At 42.4% G+C, this 21448-nt stretch overlaps 1 protein-coding gene across 6 annotated transcripts in view; it reads right to left on the reverse strand.

Annotated features, from left to right (window-relative positions):
• RYR3 (ryanodine receptor 3) overlaps positions 1–21448 on the reverse strand; it is a 605205-nt gene that overhangs the window by 84238 nt on the left and 499519 nt on the right. For all 6 annotated transcript variants that reach the window (XM_055132600.1, XM_055132599.1, XM_055132596.1 and 3 more), the window contains exons 59-65: positions 20789–20856; positions 19591–19712; positions 15822–15871; positions 15355–15415; positions 13367–13605; positions 10953–11034; positions 6060–6190 (exon numbers count right to left, since the gene is read on the reverse strand). In XM_055132600.1, the coding sequence (XP_054988575.1) occupies positions 6060–6190; positions 10953–11034; positions 13367–13605; positions 15355–15415; positions 15822–15871; positions 19591–19712; positions 20789–20856 (753 nt within the window). The remainder of the gene's footprint in view (positions 1–6059; positions 6191–10952; positions 11035–13366; positions 13606–15354; positions 15416–15821; positions 15872–19590; positions 19713–20788; positions 20857–21448) is intronic.

Genomic DNA, 21448 nt, shown 5'->3' on the forward strand with positions numbered 1-21448 from the left:
GTCCAGCACTGGGCAGAAAACACCAACCTGGGCAGGAGGGAGCTGAGGACAAAGGACTTACAGGACAGTTTTGTTTTTTTATTTAAATCTTGAACTCCTAAGTCGAAACACAGACTCAGATATCAGGTCTCAGTAGCATGACATGGTACCTAAGCAGAGAGCAGCCAGTCCCAAGGTGAGCCTTCTCCCAAGGAGCTCAGTCTCAGCCCTGTCCAGTAGGCTTGCATCCTGCTCTGCTGTGGTCTCATTCCACTCCTATTCAGATTCCTGCACAGTGAGTAAAGCTTTCACAAATTTCATTTTTGCAACTGATCCCATGACTTGCAGTCTCTTCATAAGCCCAACAAATGGTGGTGTGGTCACACCAGGACCAGGCTGGGAATACCTACAATGAGCACCACCCAGCAGGGTACCGCCTCAGCTCTCCCCAGAGGGTCACAGCTACAGCTCCACTGCTAGAAGTTTGCAGCCTTGACTCTAACTTCTAAGTTCATACTCTCAGCTCTGCCTCAACAGGCCAGACCTTTCAGGTTCCTGCTACTGGCCAATCCAACAGGCTTGTAGTGGCAGCCAGTTCAGAACCAAAGAACCTCCCCAAAGTGGGAGTATTAGATTTAATATACAACCTAGTGCAAAAAATCCAAAAAGGTACAGGTTTATGTCTGTACCCACTGGATCAGAAAAACACCAGGAGCTGGCAGTACACAGTACAGAGCAGGCAGAGTGCATAGCTACAGTGGAAAATAGCCAGTTTCCTGAATGCAGCTTGGGGCTGCCCTCATAGAGGCACAATATATAGAAGATATCACCCAAAAATAGGCCTTGCAAGAGACACCTCCAGACCCTGCGCCAGGCTGAGTCTCACCAAGGATACGCACCACCCGCCCAAACAGCCCTGGCAACCGAAAACCTCCATAACCCAATCACCACCATGCTCATGGCCGAACTCCACAGGTTTGAGATGAGACTTATTCAGGAATGAATCTGCTGAAAAACTCAGGAATGAGGTTTTTATGACTGAAATCTTCAGGCTTTCATGGAGGTGGAGATCGGTGACCGCCACCCCCACCACCCATTCCCCTGTTCTTCTGGGAGCCTGGCAGTCAAGCCCATGAACTGCCTCTGGTGCCATTTAAACTAATTAACCCATCATGATCCAGAGACTCATAAATAAATTTCAAATGAGATCAATAAGCTGCAGAGATGCCTCTGGATCCCAAAGTCAGCATCCAGTTAAAATTTTAACTTAAGCTGTATCACCCCATTAAGCACTGTAGCACTGTCATCCCATTGTTAATCAATTTGCTTGAGCAGCACCAGTAAAGTCTCCATTGTGTTACTGTTTTTGGCATATGAATACACCACGGATAGCTTTCCAGGCTTTGCCGTGTGGGCCAGATACTCTTGCTGGGCTCTCCAAGAGGGAGAGAGGAATCAAACCCAGGTCGGCCATGTGCAAGGCAAACACCCTACCCGCTGTGCTATCTCTCCAGCCCTGGCTGGCTGGCTAGTTCAAAGTAAAAGGTAAAATACAAGTTATATTTTTCTGAAATGCTTTTTTTGCTTACTGAAATTTTGAGCACCCCATTAAAAATTTTAGAATTTCTGGAATGACATCTCATACTCTACACCACTGGTATAAAATAGTAGCACACCATACTGGATAAAATCAAAGTAGAAGGCAATCAACCTCAATTAAGATAATATTAACACACAAGGCTTAACCTGTAACAACATGTTAGTAATCTCTTACACAAGGACTTAATTGCTCCAGGGTAAGATACAATAATCTTCATATACTTTCAAGGAAATCCTTCGGATAATTTTTAGCAAATTATTCATAACAAGCAACACAAAATAAATTATGTAGGAACTGCTATTGGGGCAGGCTTGGGTAGTGGTTGGAAACATTGGAGATAATTATGGTGGGAAGGTGTAACGGTGGTGGAATTGGTGTGAGAATATTGAATGAAAAAATTATCATGAATAACTTTATAAAAATAAAACAAAAATTTAAAACACAAAATAAACCCCAAAAGTAGACCTTGTCCATTGGGGAGTAGCCATATAGTAGACGTAAATGCAAACTGGTAGACATAAATGCAAAAATTCCCTTGGAGATATAATGATCGGCTTGCTGAACGGCTGTAATTTGGTACACATGACCATACTCCCATGCACTGCCAGTCAACTGAACTGTGACACCACATTTATGGCAAGATACCAGAAAATGTGAATCCTGAACCAGAGCTAGGCAAGTAATACCTTGGAACTGTAACAACTATAAGGCAAGGGTTCTACAAATACCCTGCTGTCATTCAGGACTACACAAATCAGCATCACAGGAATGAGGCCAGTTTTGCAAGCATTTAAGAAATCCTCACAAGAGGTTCATGACCACCAAAAATCTATTATCATAGGCTCTAGTCTGGTAATGAAAATGGGAGCACCACCACCAACTGCTCGAAACTCCTGAAACTGGAGCTTTGTGGTTAGTTCCCACAAAGCACCAGCATTAATAGAAAAAAGGAATTCAGCCACATCAACATATAGGTTCAGATACCCAGGAAAAGCCTCAAGTACATCAAGTCTTTGGACACTATCCAAGGATGGCATCAGAGCAACAATTCTCTGGATAGTCACTGAACTGAGGAATCATTGAAAGAGATTAAAAAAACTTGAAGGTGGATGAAAAAAAAATGCAAGAACTCATTCAAACAAAAATTAAGGCACTAAAGAATGTACTAGTAGGACTCAGCAAAGGAATGAAGAAGCTGAAAATAAAACCAGCGAATTAGAAGACAAGGCATATGACATAATAAGGAAGAGACAGTATAAAAGTGACCAAAAAAGAATAAAGAAAATCTAAGGTATTCAATGGAAAACTGAAAGAAGGAGACCTCTGAATCATAGGAATTACAGAAGAGAAAGCTCAGAACTCCTCCAGTTTGAGGAGGAAGATTTGTGCACTGATCCAGGAGATCCAAAGAGTGTCAAATCAAAGCCAATAGTTCTCATTTTCCCTGTGACTGTACCTCTAAAAGTTCAGGAACTAGATTCGATCTTTTTGTCAAGTTGCAGCTTTCCATACTGTGGGGAAGAATAGAAGAAAGGGAGGGGAAGAGAAAGGAGATTGGGAGAGAGGAAGAGGGGAGAGAAACTAATTCTGGAATCAGAGTTGGGGCAGAATAAAAGTATGAATATCCAAACTGCTGTGACTGGGCACCTCTTCCTTCACATTTGGTAAGCAACAAGCCTTGGGCTGGCATCATCATCTGCAGCCATCAAGGCCATTTCTCATTGTTACCACAGCTGCTCAGTTCCCCAGCAACAATGAATATATCCACTGGGAATCAGAATGTATTTTTGATAGCCCCAAGTAAGGAAAGGGAAAGAGAAGGCCAAAAAGGTTTGGAAATTTACTTAAGAGATTCACAGAAGCCTTTGGAAAGTGGAGGGTCCTTGACCAATCTGTCTGTCTTGATTACCTCTGAGAACATTAGTTTCCACCCAATTCCAGCTCAGGGTAAAAACCTCTGTCTTAAGGAACTTTGTCTAAATGTTTTTGGTCATCATTTCTTAAGGCCATCACTTCTTTTCTCTAAAGGAGAAGTGGGAATAAAGCTGTCATTGCTTAGTACTCTGCATTTTAAACAAAGAGTGGTGGCAAAATAAAATGTGGCATAAGTCCTTACTCTCTGAGAATTCCCACTCAGAGTCATACCACAGTGAGAATAATGGACTGGAACTAAACGGAAGTGCTAGGCATCTAGTGGCATTGTGTACCAATATTTGAAGGAAATATTGGTTCTGAAGAGGAGAGTCCGAAATGATTTAATCTGTCCCTCTTTCACCTTACCATGAATTAGGTCTAGGATTTTTGCTTCTTGGTGTCACCAACTTGCCCTTACTCTTTCTAATTATAGTCCAAGTGTGCAATTTATTACTTGAACTTCCTTTGCACCATTTCATTGTGTGAATGCATTCAGATTACAACTCACCCACATATGAGGACATATTCCCTCCATCCTCCAAAAACAGGTTATCAATCCGCCTTGGATTCTTTTAAATGGTTTTTTGTTTTGTTTTGTTTTTGCTTTTTGGGTCACACCTGGCAATGCACAGGGGTTACTCCTGGCTCTGCACTCAGGAATTCCTCCTGGCGGTGCTCAGGGAACCATATGGGATGCTGGGAATTGAACCTGGGTTGCCGTGTGCAAGGCAAATGCCCTACCCGCTGTGCTATCACTCCAGCCCCCCGCCTTGGATTCTAGTTCTAAATCATCTACAATAGGGGAAGGAAATGTTGCTCCATAAAGATGCAGACAGCAGATATAGTTGGCATTTGAAGCCAGTTAATCTTGCTGCTGCTACTACTCTACCTACTCTGACTGATGGGTCGCAGAATGTGTCATCCTAAAATATGCCTCTTCAACATGAAGAATGCTATGATCTGATTGGCTGTTTTTAAGGAACTACAGACATAAAAGGAGCTCTGGAAATGGTGGTAGTGACCTTTAGTTAAGGAAGTCTACAATTATAAAGATAACCTATAGTAGGCAGAAAGGGTGTCTGAACTAGCAAAACAGTTGTTAACATATACCATGTTTCACTGCACAGATTTACTGCATAACAGGGAAAACTATTGACGTGGCTCTCATCTCTTGTGAATTTCACTCCTCCATATCCCTCTGTTGAAGCCCCAGACCTCTATCCTTTTCTTAACTCAGGAAGGTTTAGGTTACAGAAGTTCCATGGTCCTGCTATATTTTGTCTCAGATATTTGTGGGACTTATGTAAGTATGCATATAATTGAATTATTCTCCTCCTCTTAAGCTGGATTTTTTTTGAAGGTTTCAGGCAAGAATAGTGAAAGGTGGAAGGAATTTAATTACCCCCTTCTCTACATAGTGCTAAAAACAGTCGCAGTCAATATATCAACCACACGCAAGAGGTTGGGTGAGACTGTATCTCAATAAATCATTGTTTACAAAATAGGCAGTGGACCAGATTTGGTCCATGTCCATAGTCTACTACCAATGATCTAGAACTTAGTGTATCAGCACCCCTTGCTAGATTTTTTTTTTCAAAGCTTCTTTCGGTGTTTTTTTTTTTCACATTATTTTCCATGGACAGTTTACTGCCTACATGGGAGAACATGGCACTCTCCCTGTGGTGTATTCATATGCCAAATACAGTAACAATGATGGGTCTCATTCGCCTAACCCTGAAGAGCCTCTAATGTGGCACCATTGGGAAGGATGAGTAAAGAGAGGCTGCTAAAAATCTCTGGGCAAGGATGAATGGAGAGGTTACTGGGCCCACTTGAGCAAATCATTGATCAACAGGATGACAGTATATACATACCTCTCGGAAAGCCCGGCAGGCTACCAAGAGTATCCTGCCCGCACAGGCAGAGCCTGGCAAGCTACCCATGGCGTATTCAATATGCCAAAAACAGTAACGATAGGTCTCACTCCCCTGACCTTGAAAGAGGCCCCAATCATTGGGAAAGACGAGTAAGGAGAGGCTGCTAAAATCTCAGGACTGAGAGGAATAGAGATGCTACTAGTGCCTGCTCGAGTAAATCGACGAACAACAGGATGACAGTGATAGTGATTTTTCACGGAGTTAATGAAGACTGTGCAGTAATAGTCCTTGGAAACTCAATCTTTACTTGGCCTTGAAGAATGTACTTAAATTATGTGTTAAATTTCCCTTGGGATGAGACCCTCTCCAAAGAAGAACTATTATTAAATTTTAGGAGCAGAAGGGAAATAGACACGAGAACCTGAGTTGTTAGGCAGGAAGGGATATAGATATTAACTGCACTGTCTTTTCACTTTACAGGAGAAGCCAAAGCCTAGTAACATGAAAAGTACTTGCCCATTTCCTATTAATATGAAAACATGTTATTAGGTCCCTTGCTGACTTTTGGGACCTCTCAGATGGTATGAACCATGGTATAGAGGGAAATTCTCTGCATTCACAGCCTCACTTTTCATTGCTCTCCTCTGAGTCCATGCATTCCATGGTGACTGCTGTGGGAAGATACTTACTAGATCTCTCCCTGGGGGTCTTGGTGTTGAAGACAGAGAGAGGATTATAGCGGTTAAGGGTGGGCTCCAGGAATGCCACTGGAATAGCTGCTACCAGGGAGGCCAGACATTCTCCAAGGGCAGGGCGTTGCCTGCAAATGAAAGAGTCCATTTAGAAGTGGTGTTACCTGTGTTGGCTGCATGCACTGTGGACAAGGTCCGCTTCCTAGAATCCCATTGATGACATTGACCCCTTTCCTGTTTTCTTAGTGAGGGCATCACTGGATGTCCCTGGGCTTAGCAAGATTGTGTGTACTTATTCCTTCCCCATATTTATTTGGAAACAAAAAATGGTCTAGTATTTTCTTACTTTTTTCAACCTAATTCTTAACTGGCTGAAGTGAAAATTATTGATGGGATAGCATTATTCTTGCCCAGTCAGAATATTTGAAAACTAGTTCTATCGGTATCCAAATTGAATTTTATCCTCCTTTTTTGTTCTCAAAATGCTTTCAGATTATTAGTATAATATCTGTGTTTAGTCTCTGCTACGGATAGAGTATTTAGAAATAGTATAGTAGGAACAGCAGATAATAGGCCAAAAGTACATTATATGTGTTTTATATACATATTGCTTTATGTGCAGGAAATACCTCTAACATCTATCACTTCTCCTGGTTCTTATCACAAAAATTTCAGGGCTCATTATTTATCAAGTCCTGGGTTTTAGGTCTTTCTGTGAAATAAGAAATCAAAACAAAAATTCTTGGGACTCTTAGTTTAGACATTGAGTTCTCCAACAGAGGGAACATGTGAGTGCTTGCAGGGTATCCAATTTCAAGGTTAATTGATTATAACCAGTGAATGGCCAAAGTAGAGGCAGGACTGAAATAGTGCTTTCTTGTCTAAATCTGGGCTTATCCACAAGAGCCTAGCAAGCTCCCCATGGCATATTCATATGCCAAAACCAGTAACAATGATGGGTCTCATTCCCCTGACCCTGAAAGAGCCTCCAATGCAGCACTATTGGGAAGGATGAGTAAAGAGAGGCTTCTAAAATCTTAGGGCTAGGATGAATGGAGATGTTACTGAGACCACTCAACAATCAACGGGATGATGATGATGATGATGGACTAAGCCATGGACTTGTTCTTTCAAGCCCAGCAGGTCCTTTCTGCTACTGTGACAATCTAGTGACAGTGCTGGTGTCAAGACCCCTGAATGGGGGCTGACATCTATTGCTCACTGATGAGTGAGACCTCAGGCATCTGTTTTCTACCAATTTTCTCTGCCATGCACTGGCATTCAGTCATAGGCAGACTACACACCTATTCTGTCAATTATACATGCAATGTCAGTTTCCAACAGAAGGGAAAACTTCAAATAAACCAAGAAAGTGAGTCCTCTGTCAGGCTAGGACTCAAAGACAATTTTTGTGGACAAAAAAATATACAGTTGGTCTATAATTAAGAACTGGATGGGCCTACAGTGTTCAAAGCCTATCATGTTTGCTTTGCAATGTCACAAATGAATACAATGAACACAAAATAAAATATAAGCTGCCTCCAGCAAACACAGAGTCTCTCTGTCATGCCATTGTTTCTTGGCTAATAATAGAATTTGTCCTTACATTGCAGGTTTGGCTGTCAGAATGTCTCTAGTACAGATACTCTTTAGCCCAGAGCAGCAACCACTGGAGAAAGCAAGAGCACCTGTGGGAATGCTGTCACAGGACCTGCTCAGAGGCTAGATCTGGGGTGAATGGAGAGCGAGTACAGCTGTGAAGAATGCACAGCTATCTTTGGGCAGCATTGCAAAACTGCTTTACTTTGGAGCAGACCCCAGGGCATACCTCCCCTTGCCCCTGCTTTTTAGGCCTCATCACTATTTCTTCCTCAGGTCTCCCTTATTTGCTAAGGTGTCAGTGGGGTGGGAAGGTGTTAGAAGAGTAGATTCATTTTCACTTTGGATCTGAATGACCAACACCCTAGTGATGGCTAGAATAACAGGACAGGTGTACCTCCACCAGGAGGAGCTTCCCCATGGCAGGTTTTGCTTGGTCAATGGTATCACCAAGCACAGTGGCCAAGAGGCAAACTTCTATATTTCCTCCCTCCAGCCTTGTGTTTGGAGGAAGAGGAGGAGGTGAAGAATTAAACTGTGTACTGGGAAGAGATGCAAATAGGAGATCAGTGACGAAAAGAACCCTGGGTGAAAACCACAGAGGACAGTGTTAAGCAGAAGTAAGGGCTGGGGTATGGAAGAGGCACCTCTAATCTAGTAAATACGGTGACTCTAGCAAATACAACTGGCCATTTATTTTATTTTCAAATTAGAAGTATTTTTAATTGATTGAGGTTCCGTGATTTATAACACTGTTATTGGTGTTTTCCCAAGCACATAATTCCAACACTACACTCATACCAGTAACAACTGGCCATTTAAAAATCTCATCAACATGAAATTAGTCAGAGATATCATATATGTGGTTGACTTTGATTTGATCCCTGGTGCCATATACGGTAACCTGAGCACTGCCAGGAGTGGTCCCTGAGCACAGAGCCAGTAACAACCCCTGGACACTACTCAGTGTGACCAAATGCACCCCAAAATAAATTGGATAAAAAAAGGGGACAGGGAATAGGTGTTTAAATTTTTCTACTCTAAGTGGAGAACTCATTTAAATGATACATAAAAATATATGGGTGATAAAATAAATTCAGGCTTTTTCTTTGCTTTATAGACCAGGTATAAATATGAGTATATTTAGAACATATCTGGAATGGCACATGTGGAATAGCTATAAGTGGATTCTTTTGGGAATTGGATCCACATGTGTATGGTAGTGGAAGGTGTGTAGGGGCAGAGAGGTCTGGGTTGAAGAAAACAGATTTTACATACCTTTGTGCTTTTTTTTAAAGAACAAAATATCTTACTTTCATAATACAATATAAAGTGAATACATAAAAGTTAATAATAGCAACATCATCACAAATGTGGGATTTCCAATTTCTAATTCCTTAGTTGTTTAACCATGAGAGAGTCAATGGGCAGTCCTGGCCCAGGAACTTCTACCACTGACTTCTGCTAACATAGATTCTGAAAAACGGATGCCAATATTCACAGAATAGTGGAGGGCAGATAAGCAATAAAAAGAATGAATATATGAATAAAGTATGAAATGTCTTGAAGAGCAGTCTTTTTTTCTGGCCTGACATTTCAGGGTTGACCTTTGACTTTTTTCCCGAGAGAAAAATGCATAAGATTTTCAAAAAGTTGTGAAAAGACACACACAAATAAATGTATGCACATACATAGAAATGGACTTACATATTGAGAAAATATTCTCGAATGCTTAATGGAAGAAATGAAAGAGAGATACCTTCTAAAGTGCAGTCAGTGTTAAGTGGAAAAAATGTTAATTCTCTTATTAGCTTGGTATGAAACACTAAAACTTATCTTTCTAGTTTCAATTCTTGAATGACAAAATTATTTATTCACATTTAATGTAAAACAATGAAGAAAGTTACAAATCCTTGGACTGTCACATTGTAAAGTGACTAGCTGGCCAAGAATTTCTGGGAGAAGCTGGGCCCCCTAATAATTGCTTTGGAGCCCCCCACCCCTGACCTCCCCTTCCCAACAGGAGTTGTGATTATGAAGATAGAGATTTATTAAATGCTTTTTGGTTAATAGTAGGTAATGCCAATTTATTCATTCTTTGGTTCTTGAAGGAACCAAAACATGGTTTTCTTTTTCTTTTTTCTTTTTTTTTTGCTTTTTGGGTCACACCTGGCGATGCTCAGGGGTTAACTCCTGGTTTTGCACTCAGTAATTACTCCTGGCGGTGCTTGGCGGACCATATGGGATGCTGGGATTCGAACCCGGGTCAGCCATGTACAAGGCAAATGCCCCACCCGCTGTGCTATCACTCCAGCCCCAACATGTTTTTTTTTTTTATTGAGAAATTGCAACGAGAAAATATGGAAGGTTTAATGTGAAATAAGCCTTTATCTTTGGTTTATAAAGGCATTATGCCTTGAGGAGCATAATGAGTAAGAGACACCAAGAAGATGTCTAGATGAAGTAATTTTAAACAGATAGAATGTCTACTATTAATACTCATTTGAAAGTGCGGGGTTGGGGTGGGGGGGTGGGGGGAAGAGAGTTGGGGAGAAACATGTCTTCCAAGGATAAGACCAAGCAAATTCAGAGCTTGATAATATTCTGCTTATCCTTTTGATCTTCAGGTGGACTTCAACACCACAACACAACAACAAAGCATTTGAAGTTCAAAAGCAGGGGGTCACCAAGGGCCTTTCATTGCTCCAGGCAGATTAGAAAGCAAAGCTGGGACTCCAGTACCTCTCACAAACCAGCTTGCTCGGATTCAGCGTTACTGAATAGCATTTCAGCAGCCTGAGTCTGCACCTGTTTAAAACCCTAGCTAATCTGACAGCCGAGAATGGTTAAGGTCCAGGACTGCATCGCACAGAAGCTCATTAGGCTCTAAAACAACTGCTTCGAGTCCCCTCAGTTTGTCGGCAAGCTTTAACCACAGGATCCCTGGAAGCAATTGGGAAACTGTGCTTATGAATAAATAGACATTCCCTTTGGCATTTTTTTGGGGGGGAGGGGCGTTCAGTATTTTATGATTTAGTTTGGCGCTATTGCCTTTCCTGTCATGCACGTCTGCCAGTCAACTCCACAGAAATAAAAAACCTCCACAGCCTCATTACACTTCTTAATATGCCATAAACATTTCATAACCCAGGCTCAAAATCACCACCCCTTTTCAGTGAGCATTTTGACTTTTCTGGATGGAAAAGATGTTATTAAGTGTTTAAAGACTGCAAGCAACATTTCTGCCTGAGCACCAGCATAGCATGTTCATCCCTTTTGTTCACTAATTACCTTTCAACATAGATGTTCTTTCCTGTCCCGAGGGAGTACAGACTTCCCAATATATGGTAGCATGAAATCTGCACGTCGCCCACTGAAAAGAATAAGAGATGTCATTCCTGCACTTTGGTCCCAGCTTTCTGCCTCCCACACCCAGAGTTCATCAGCACTAGGAGAAAGAAGTGTCGACCTCACCCAAGAGTCAAAGTTCTTTTTTTTTTTTTTTTTGCTGGAGCCCCTTTCTATCCAGATGACTGCTGAGCAGGAAGGGCCAAATTGGGCAAGAAACCACCCAGAGTCTTCCTGTTCCACTGTGGGACAGTTTGTACAGATCTTACTGACCCATTCAGGGAAAGGAATGTGTCTTTTCATGAAGTATTTATTTATTTTTTTCAAGTTTTGGAGAGGCTAGTCAAATTTTATCCTTCCCATGAAAGGGAGGATACAAGAAATTTTATGTTACCTCATTTCCTTGTAAGATATGTGTTTTCAGAGTAAAATTCCTGTGTTTTGAGAGTCGGAGCAAAATCCCTTGTGTCTGCCTGTCAGTTCACTAAGTATGGGGGTGTGCAATGTGTGTGTTCAGTGGCTGAGAGCCACCTCCCCTTCCTCCCCAGGTCCCTCCAGCAGAGGAACAAAGAGACAGGGGACTTACACGGATAGATAGTGAAAGTGGCCTGTTTAATGCAGAGCTGCTAGCATACTTATAGAACATCTGAAGGGGTTTGAGGTATAGGACTGCATGATGATTTATAGAGGTAAGGTGTTTTGGCGGAGGCAATTCTCTTGTGGGAAATTTACTCAAGGAGATGCTCTGACTCCCAGGCAACATCTATATTGCTTTTCTGTTTCCTTTATTGTACATATTAAACAATTAAGTTTACTTCTTATTAACACTTGAAGTTATTTGGCTAGACAACGTAAGAGATATAAGTTCCAAACCTTAGTTCTCTGGGCTCTGAGAGCAAGCAAGGCCTTTATTGCAAATCCCAGACTAAGTCCTCAGGTCAGTTCAGCTTGTCCTTCCCCATGGAGGTCCTGTCTCTTAAGTCATAACAGCTTGTATCAAGACCACACTTTAACACTTTCTAGATTGTCCCATTTCGATGCGAGGATAGCTTTGCTGCTCACCCCAGGTTCATCTCAGTCCCACAGTGGGACCTCCCTTTGTGTGGTGTTAGGAAATATGGCAATTGAAGCCTGAGTCAAGTAATTATTATGGATGCCCAGAAGTAGATATATTTCGGAGTCAATCAATTCCCAAATATTAGGGGCAGCATTAATGGTCTTTCTGTGTTTAGGCAAAGAACATTGCTCTATGGCAAAATATAAAAAAGTCTATAGGAGAAATAGAAAAGCAGGTGATTCACTACAAATACAAAGTCCAGAGTTACCAGAAAGTTTTGGCTTATAAATAACCAAGATGGACTTGGGGAATTGTGACTATGAGATGTAAAACACAAAGAAAAGGTTAAAGATAAACTCAGGGGATTAGGAGTGCTCACAAGAGCACTGTAAGCTTCTCTGGGGGGAGGAAAAGGGGCAACTCACTGATGAAGCCTAAAATATTTAGGGTTAATATCCAACATCTGCCTGTACTGAGTTCTCTGAATCAAGTTTTCCAAAAGCTGATTATGTTTCATATGAGAAGGGGTATGCTCCATGCATGATCTCAAAGATTTTTGTCTGCAGCCTAGATGCCTTATAAATGCCTCGAATTCCTCTTAAGGCTGGAACTCATCTATGGCAAAAAAGAATTTTTATTTTTTCAACAAGGAAATGCATTGTCCCCATGTCATGAAATACCAACAACTCTTACTATACCCCTGCATGGCATGAACTTTTTCGGTTGTTCTGTTATATGAAACAACCAGTCTTAGATATCAGCAAGTGGCTAAATTAAATGCAATCATGTGCCAACATGTTAAGTGTGAAACTCTAGGTTTGGTGGCAGAATATTTGCACAAGGATCTGTACATATGAAATGCAAACTAAAATAAACTCAGGTCTTCTGAAAACTCAGATAATGAAACCATAGCATCTTCCCCTTGCTCCTGATATCCAATGAATAAATTAGGGATTCTTCACAGGAAAATTGATGCCTGAAAAACCCTGGGAGCTAAACTCTATTTCCTGCTGGCTTACTCAGATAACCTTTGCAAAGTTAGTGGGAGCACAATGGCCCAGGGTGAAGTGAGCAAGTGGAAAATTCTTGTCTAAAGTAAAAGTGGGAAAAAGATGAAGTAGTACATGCTCAAACTAAGGGAATTTTTTTTTTTCTTTTTCTTCGTGAAAAATCTGGGACTTCACTTCTAAATCCACAAACTCCTTCTGCTCTGTCAAGGTCATCCTATGTTAATGAACCACCCACGTCCTCTCTGTGGCTACACGTCCACAAATCCCTGACAAACAGCAGCGTGACTCACAGAGCAAATCCACCCCGAACTGATGCTGAGCCACATGCTCGAAGATGGAAGTGAGGATGGGGAGCAGAGCCACCGTGGTATAGTTGATGTTCTGAGAAACGCCTTTAATCTGTGTTCTGGAATGGGTAAACTTCCCCAGCTTCAGGTTTTCCAAAGTCTTCTCTAAGTCTTCGGCAGCATTTTCAAAAAAGGCTCGCAAGCCGGCTTTCACCAGCTCAGAGCCGGACTTCATGACAGTCCTGTGAGCAAATAATGTTTACAACCTGAACCAGTGGGCAATCTCCCAGTGAACCACCTCCCCTCCTACCCGCCCCCCCTACAGACTGTTGACAGGGTGTAGCCTTGATTGACATTTGTTACTCAATTAACTGGATGGCTCTAGCAGGAAAAACAGAGCACAGCTGACATCCAGAGTCAAATTCCCAAAGCGGGTGTGCACCAGACTGGGTGCTCTTTGTGAGGGAACAAGCAGAGCAGAGGCTGATCAAAGAATGAGAATAAAATTGACAAGGATCTCCTGCTGTTTATAGAATGCAATGCTAACTTTTATCATCTGCAAAGATTTAATTTCAAAGAGGAAGAGGTAAACTTTGGTTGCACATTACCATGGGGTCATTTTTATAAGGATCAGCAAGAAATACTCATCTCCTCTGATGAAGAACTTATTAGAAGACACAAAATGGTCAACTGAGGCTTTGGTTTGAGTTTGCTTACAGGGATTGGAGAAAGGGAAGGAAGAGGGACAACCAGACCCCCCCCCCCCTTATCCTTCCAACATATGACCTTTGGGAATGGAAATGAGCTCTGCGTATCAGAGGCCTCCCCTGAACCTAGTCTCTAAAACAGTGTTGGAACAAAGCCAACAAATCAGCTCATATTTTCCATATTTCTACATCTTATTCACAAGATTATGACAGATTTGCTACAGGAACAGATGTTTTTGATCCATAGCATTTTCTTGATCATCATCCAACCACTTGAAGTACAAGAAACAAAAACAAGGAAAAATCAAGGCTGTGGGGCTGGCCTTGGAAGTATTCACGAGTGGTCCTGCTAACGTCGTGACCTTCTGTTGTTTATTATTCTTTTATTTTAGTTGTCATGATTCACAATACTGTTCACAAGAGTTTCATGTCTGAAAGTCCCGACCCCCTCCACCAGAGTGACCACTTTCTCCTACCACTGCCTCAGGGCTTGTTATTTTCTGGAACTTTCCTTGAATTTGGATAGGCTTTTTGTTGTCTGGCCTCTCCACCCTCCACCGGATTTTGTGAGGTATGCCTAGCTCCCAGAGCTAGTTAGAGCCCCACTTAATGGGCATTTTAAAGAAAGCCCCGTCAATTCTGTTCACGACTTCTTTTACCTCATCAAAAACATTTATGTTTCTATGAGGAGAGAGGGAGAGAGGGAGAGAGGGGGAGATACGGGGGGGGCGGGGGAGAGAGGGAGCGAGAAAAAGAGAGAGAGAGATTGATTTCCCCTTCATGTTCTCATGGCCAATGGCCCAAACCTATCTACATCTTTGTTCTTTTTTCAGTCACATCTCCCAGCATTACTTTCCTTAGTCATTGTAAATTCAGAGACTTGGGCAGGGGAGAGGGGTGGGGAGTAGGGGGGAGAAACTGGGTTGGGTTCCTTTTTCCCATGAGGTGGCATTTCTATTTGTGTAGATAATGAGGAACAAGCTGGTACTTTGTCACATTGTATACTTATAGCTACTAAGACATGAACTTCCCAGTAAGAAAAGACAAGAACTAATCAAATGTTCAGTCTTAAGTGTTCAGTAGATGCTGTGACAGGGGTTCTCCATCATGTTGGCTGAGAAATGCGGAGCACCGTGGTTCAGGGTAGATTCATCTTCTACCTGTCTCTCTCCTCTCCCCAGCTCCTCTAAGCAGTGACAAGTCTTCTCTTTTTCACAGTAATAAGTGAGAACAGAGGTCAGAGAAGGGTCTTGAGAAACTATGGAAATGACTGGATCAACTTACCGTGTGTCAAGCGTCTGAGCTAAGATATGAAGACAGCTCACCATTGTAGTAGAATCACTCCCTAGAATAAAAATAATGCCAGTGATTGCCCAAGCCATTCAGCGTCCCTTTCATATACAATCTTCTTGATATGTACAAGCTACAGACAGAGCTAACCAGCCTCTAACAATACAGAGCATGGCCAGGCCTGTGTTCAGGGACAATGCATTGATCTCTGCCCTGACACATTCATGTTATGATGGTTGTAAGAGGGAGAGCTGAACACAATCACTGGTGTGGAAAATTGGTGCTGTTAGAGGGATAGGGACATTATTTATCATACTCAGGTCAGTTTTCTATGGCAAATTTAGGAGACCCTTTAGTCCCAAGACTCAGGTTGTTTGCAAGACCCACACATAAAGGCAAAACACAAGTTCAGGTAGTTATAGGGAGAAGGTCAGCCTTTAATAATACTTCTGTTCACTTACCAAAGAGAGAAATCCTGTGTCTAACAAGAGCAGCGAGTTTGCAGAACAGGCTGGAGCAGAAAAGAATGCAAGTCGAAAAGGCACAAAGATTCAAGGACTAATTCTATGCCAACCACTCCCCACCACCCCCTCCCCAACAGTAAAGCAGAGTATAGAATGGCATTCTGTGAAGATATACTGCACTCCTCTCAAAGACACCTCTGAATTACATGAAGAAAAGGTGTGGTTCTTTCTGTCTTTGTTGGAGAAGCATGTTTGAAAGTTCCCTCACAGGCAGCTCCAATCTTACAGCAAACAATTCCTCTGCAACACTGACATTATTTTGTGAGATCCAGTTACTGCAAATCCTCCTTTAGCATTTAGGTACAATGTGCTGAAATGTTCGTTTGTATGACATTAAGGAATAAAAAGGATTCTGAAAAGAAGTGTGACTTTTCTGCTGTTTCAAAGGATTGCAATTTTCATTTTTTTTTCAGCCTTCACTGGAGGTGTGAGGTTTTAGCTGGCAGGTGAGACTGGAAGTGAGTCAACAGTCCAGGTATTGATGACATGATGTAGAGCAGAAACACATCCGGGCTTGATTGGATTACTGACACAGCCGTGTCCTTGGAAGCTAAGAAAGCCCACCTGATATGCAACTTCCTTTTTGCTTTTCTCCAGATTTTCACTCTGGAACTCCTTGCTGGTGTATATTTCTCATTATTTGAATTTCCCCAGAGTCTGGAAGAAGGCTCTGAGCATTTAGAGCCCAAATGTATTCCTGAACATGGGTTGCTTGACCCTGTCAGAGGGGCACAATACCCTCATTCTACACTGCTATGCTTTTGAGGCTTTTGGAGTGAGAGTTCTGTTCTCAAAATTCTGGCAGTACTTCACACTGGCAGGGCTAAAGAAGAGCTTAGCAAAATTTTACAAGGCACACAAAGAGGGAAAGTAGTGTTCAATGCCTGGTACAGGTCTTTACATTGAGACACAGCCTTCCTAGTCGCCCCTTCAGGCTCACTGTCCATCCCCCGGGCTCTGGGCCCTGCAGAGGACTGACTTCTTTTGAAGGACAGATCAAGTGGAGAAGAAATACATCCTGCATCTTGGTAGGGATGACACTGTAATCGCCTTCAATGTTTTTCAATTAATGCCCTAAATCTTTCTGAATTGGCTACTGAAATTCACAGTCCAAAACCCCAGGGTTAGTGATTTAATTTGCAGTAGCAAGAGCTGGAAGCCCCTGGCAGGCAGCTTATGGAAATTTATACTCATTTGCCAGAAATTTGGCAGCCATTTTGAGATAAAACCTGCCTGAACTTTTTTTAAATCCCCTCTACCATCATATTTTTTTTTCTTCCAGAGAGTTGTACTTGATGAAAAATAAGGCAGGAAAAAAAAGTTCTATACTTTGCCATGACTCATCGGGCTGTCCTGATAAAGATAACCACTCTTAGCATCAGTATTCTTATCTGGGAAGCAGGTTCTCTTAGAGTTTAGAATTTGGGACTTGAAAAATTGAGACATTTCTGATGAGATACCCTCATATAGGCACTAGTTCACTATAAGTACAAAAATAATGCTTTTCTCACTAAAGCTGAGGTCTGGGGTGTCTGATTCCAACCCTGGTCTATTCCCATTGTGCCACAGGTGTCCACCCAAAGGTATTCGTGAGTCTTACATCCAATGGCAGAGGCTAAGCTTTCCTGGGGCTCTCTGTTCCATAGGAAACCCAAGACTTGTGTTTGTTTGTTTTGCAAGAGTGGGGAGAGGGGGTTGTATACTTGGCAGTGCTCAGAGCTTACTCCTTGCTCTACACTAAAGGTATCACTTTTGTATGGCTCAGGGAATTGTGTGGGATGCTGAAGATCAGACCCAGGGTGGCCCTGTGCAAGGCAAATGCCCTTGACCACTGTCCTCTCTCTCCAAACTTAAGGAGCCCAGGACGTAAAAGGAAGCTTCCTACTTAAGTCCAGAGTTAGGTGGGGACAGAATCCAGACACTGCCCCTGTATCTCAGAATCAGGGCAAGATTTCATGATGGGTGCCTGGGACACCTGGGGGCAGGGCATCAGAGGCAGAGCTGGCAGCACGACGGTGAAGGAGGTGAACAGGAGGGGCCTGGAAGTGTGGACAGTGTAGGGCTGTTGCTTCCGTGGGAGGGCAGTGAGCACCCTGATGCATCTGAAAGTGATTTGCAAGGCTGATCAGCTCCAGGTTGTTGTATTCCAGCCATGACAAATGGAGCCTAGCTGAACAAATGTTACATTTCCATGAATTAATAATCAGAGAGGAAAAAAAAAACAGATGAAGAAAACAGACACATCTGCCCTCTGTTGGATTGTCGGAATATCTCACTCCCTTGACTGCTGACAAAACACATGGTGTGAACTGAAAATATTTAGGAAGTCGCTGGTCTGTCATGGCTCCTACCTGCAACTTATTTGGAGAGCACAGTTCAGACCCCTCCTCTGCTAACATATGAACTGATGTGTGATATGAAGAGAATGGCCTTCAGTGCGAATGGAGAGATCCAGGCTTTCATTCTTGCTCTAACTTGCCTCCTGGGTTCTTTAGGCAGGGGAGGGAACCTGCCCACTGCTCACTTTTCTCACCTGCAGCCTGAAGATCATTTTTTTTTTCTTTTTGGGACATACCTGGCAATGCTCAAGGATGCTCAGGGGTTACTCCTGGCTTTCACTCAGGAATCACTCCTGTGGTGCTCTGGGGACAATATGGGATGCTAGGAATTGAACCCGGGTCAGCTGGGTGCAAGGCCAATGCCCTACCGGCTGTGCTATCGCTCCAGCCCTGAAGATCATGTTTTGCAGGCTCCTCTTCGGACTAAAAGCACTGTGATGAGTCAGTGTGATGGGTCATTCTTCTCCACAGGGGAAATAACTTTTGCATCTGAAAAACTGGGCTCATTGTTTAGCCATGTTAGTCGGGTGTTAGCTAAATCCTAAAGTTGAATATTCTCTTAAAGAGGTTGATATTAAGTGGTTCCACCCTTACAAGGTAGATGTATACTGTTCACAATAAATGCCAGGGAAAGAGATGAAGAAAAAAAACAAACAAAACTGAATGCTTGGAAAAAGTTTGCTTTCATTATAGTCCTTAAGTTTTTGACATTCAAAGGCTTAACTATTCCTTGTCATTCATAAATTAAACATGAGAATGACCTGAGGCCTGGGGGCTCCATATCTTAGTCTGATCAGGAGGCAGCCTTTTTGTTTTGATCTCTGTGGAGTTATCCATATGGTAAGTCTAGTGGGAGGTGAAGAGAGGCTGGTGATTTTGATGATCGTATTTTTTCCTATTGAGATTTTAAATTGTTTTGTTGCTCTAGATTTTAAAGCTCAGCTCAGCAAAGGCAGGATTTGCAAGATCTGGTTTTTAAAAACATAATAGAAAAAATTTTAAAAGCCTTATATGATTGGAAAATGAAAGTCGTCTTAATCCGTTTCCTCTTAACATTGTCTGTTTATTACCAAGTTTCAGGATTACCTTCACCATTTTCTACATGTTATTTCAGGAGTGGGACTGATCTGACTTTAAATTTTTTCTTAGGCCCCACTGATACCCTCCTCCCAACACTTTTCTTGGCTACCAAAATAAGATGCAGATAAAAGTACGGACAAACTCACTTTCAAAACCATAATGATAAGCAAAACCTCTGTGCTAGTAATCATCAGGCAACAAATCATTTCTTCAAAAGATTTACTTTTTAATCTGCTAATTTTACATCAATTATATCCACGCCATGACCTTTTCCTTGGTACACTAACCTGGCCACCATTTCCTTCTCCTTGTGGGAGGCATACCCACTGCTGCTCAGGGGCTTCAGAGGGGAAGACAGGAAGTAGAGGCGGTGATTGGTGAAGTACTGGTCAACTAGAGGGAGGAGAACCTGAAAAATCCAGCAGATGTTCACTTTCGGGAAGCTAGCCAAAGCTCTCCCTTTATTTCCTTTGAAAAAGTTTTTGCTCAGTAAATAACAAATTTCTGCATGATGGTCTTGGGATCTCTGGGAAACTACTCCCAGAGTCTAACACATTTTACTCTTCTAGGCCTTTAACCAGAGGTCGTGGGCATTCGGGACAGGAAGAGGGCCTAAAGACACACACAGATGCGTCCCTGGGTCGGCATCGTTAGGGAAGACCCAAGGGGCTCCTGTGCTTTAATGGGCTGCCTCAACATGGCGGCCTCCAGGCTCTGTCGTGGGGCTGCCTAGTCTAAGAGCCTGTACTGTCGCTCACTGCCCAGAACACCGCTACCAGACCCCATGTATCTATTTTCTTCTCAAGAGGTTGTCTGGTAGACTGCCCACGGGCACATAAACTCCATCCTCCCTTACTCTTCAAAGGAGAACCACCGCCCCCCACCCAACCACCACCACTACCACCTGTAGTTTAGCTAGGCCTGGGGACCTTACTCACTTTTCCTTGCAGTGAGATGAGGAAATATCACAACAAAACTCACAGGAAAAGCTCACATGGGGATGATAAAATGTTACAAATACAGCAGCTTGCCCTCCTCTCCTTTCCCACTCTTTTCCATAGAAGTTGTGCAGGAGAGACCGTCTGGACCCCAAAGACACTTCAGGACTGATGAAAGGATGAGCCTGAGTCCCTGAGGGATGGTCACCTCCCCCAGCTACTCAGATCACCCACTATTTTTGACTTTTCTTCAGAAATATCATCCATCTCATTAGCTCTATCGAACTTTTGTTTTCGGGCCACACCTGGTGATACTCATGTGTTACTCCTGGCTCTGCACTCAGGAATCACTCCTGGTGGTGCTCAGGAGACTAAATGGGATGCTGGAGATCAAAACCAGGTCAGTTGTGTGCAAAGCAAGTGCCTTACTTGCTGTTCTATCTCTTAGGTCATTTGATAGCTTTTTTTTGGAACTGCTTAACCTGTACACTAACTCAGAGAGATCCTAAGGGAAAAAAGTTGCTGAAGTTCATCAGAAAAGACTTACTTTGGCAAAGAATTTGATCTCCTGGTCATGGGGAGACTTTTCAGTTTTCCCACTGCTGACAATGGCTTCTACAGAGACACAAGTAATATAAAGTTGGTCAGAAATTAAAATTTAACCCCCCCGACACACCCAAAAATAGACACAGCATTTTAGAAAAAAGTAAATTTTCTTTTTGGGGCATATCCTGAAGTGCTCAGGGACTATCCTGGCTCTGTGGTCAGGGGCCATATGCAGTATCAGGGATCATATCCAGGTTGGCTGCATGCAAAGCAGGTATCTTAATGCTTGTTTTATCTCTCTGGCCCCAAGTCAGAGTAGCATTTCTAAAGACCATTTGATTTTCATCTTGTATTTCACAAAGCGCTTTAGTATTGTGCTGGTAGTTTTTTTTTTTCTTGTAAATTCTCTAAGCTGTTCTGCTTCCCTTTTTTCTACTTTATCAACAAGAAAAAGTGGCCTCAGAACTGTCTTATGCACACAGTCACAAAGAAAAATAAATCGTGGGTATGGAGTGGGGAAAAGATAAGGTGAATAAGATCAAAACAATGACAAAGGGTTCAGTAAACCTGATAGGGAAAACAAAGATGAGATGGACTTATTTTAAGTGCATGAAAAATAATCTCAGGTCAAGTTCCACCAATCCCCCTAAAAGAAAAAAAA

Source organism: Sorex araneus, chromosome 3 (assembly GCF_027595985.1).
Source record: "Sorex araneus isolate mSorAra2 chromosome 3, mSorAra2.pri, whole genome shotgun sequence".
Lineage (NCBI taxonomy): Eukaryota > Metazoa > Chordata > Mammalia > Eulipotyphla > Soricidae > Sorex > Sorex araneus.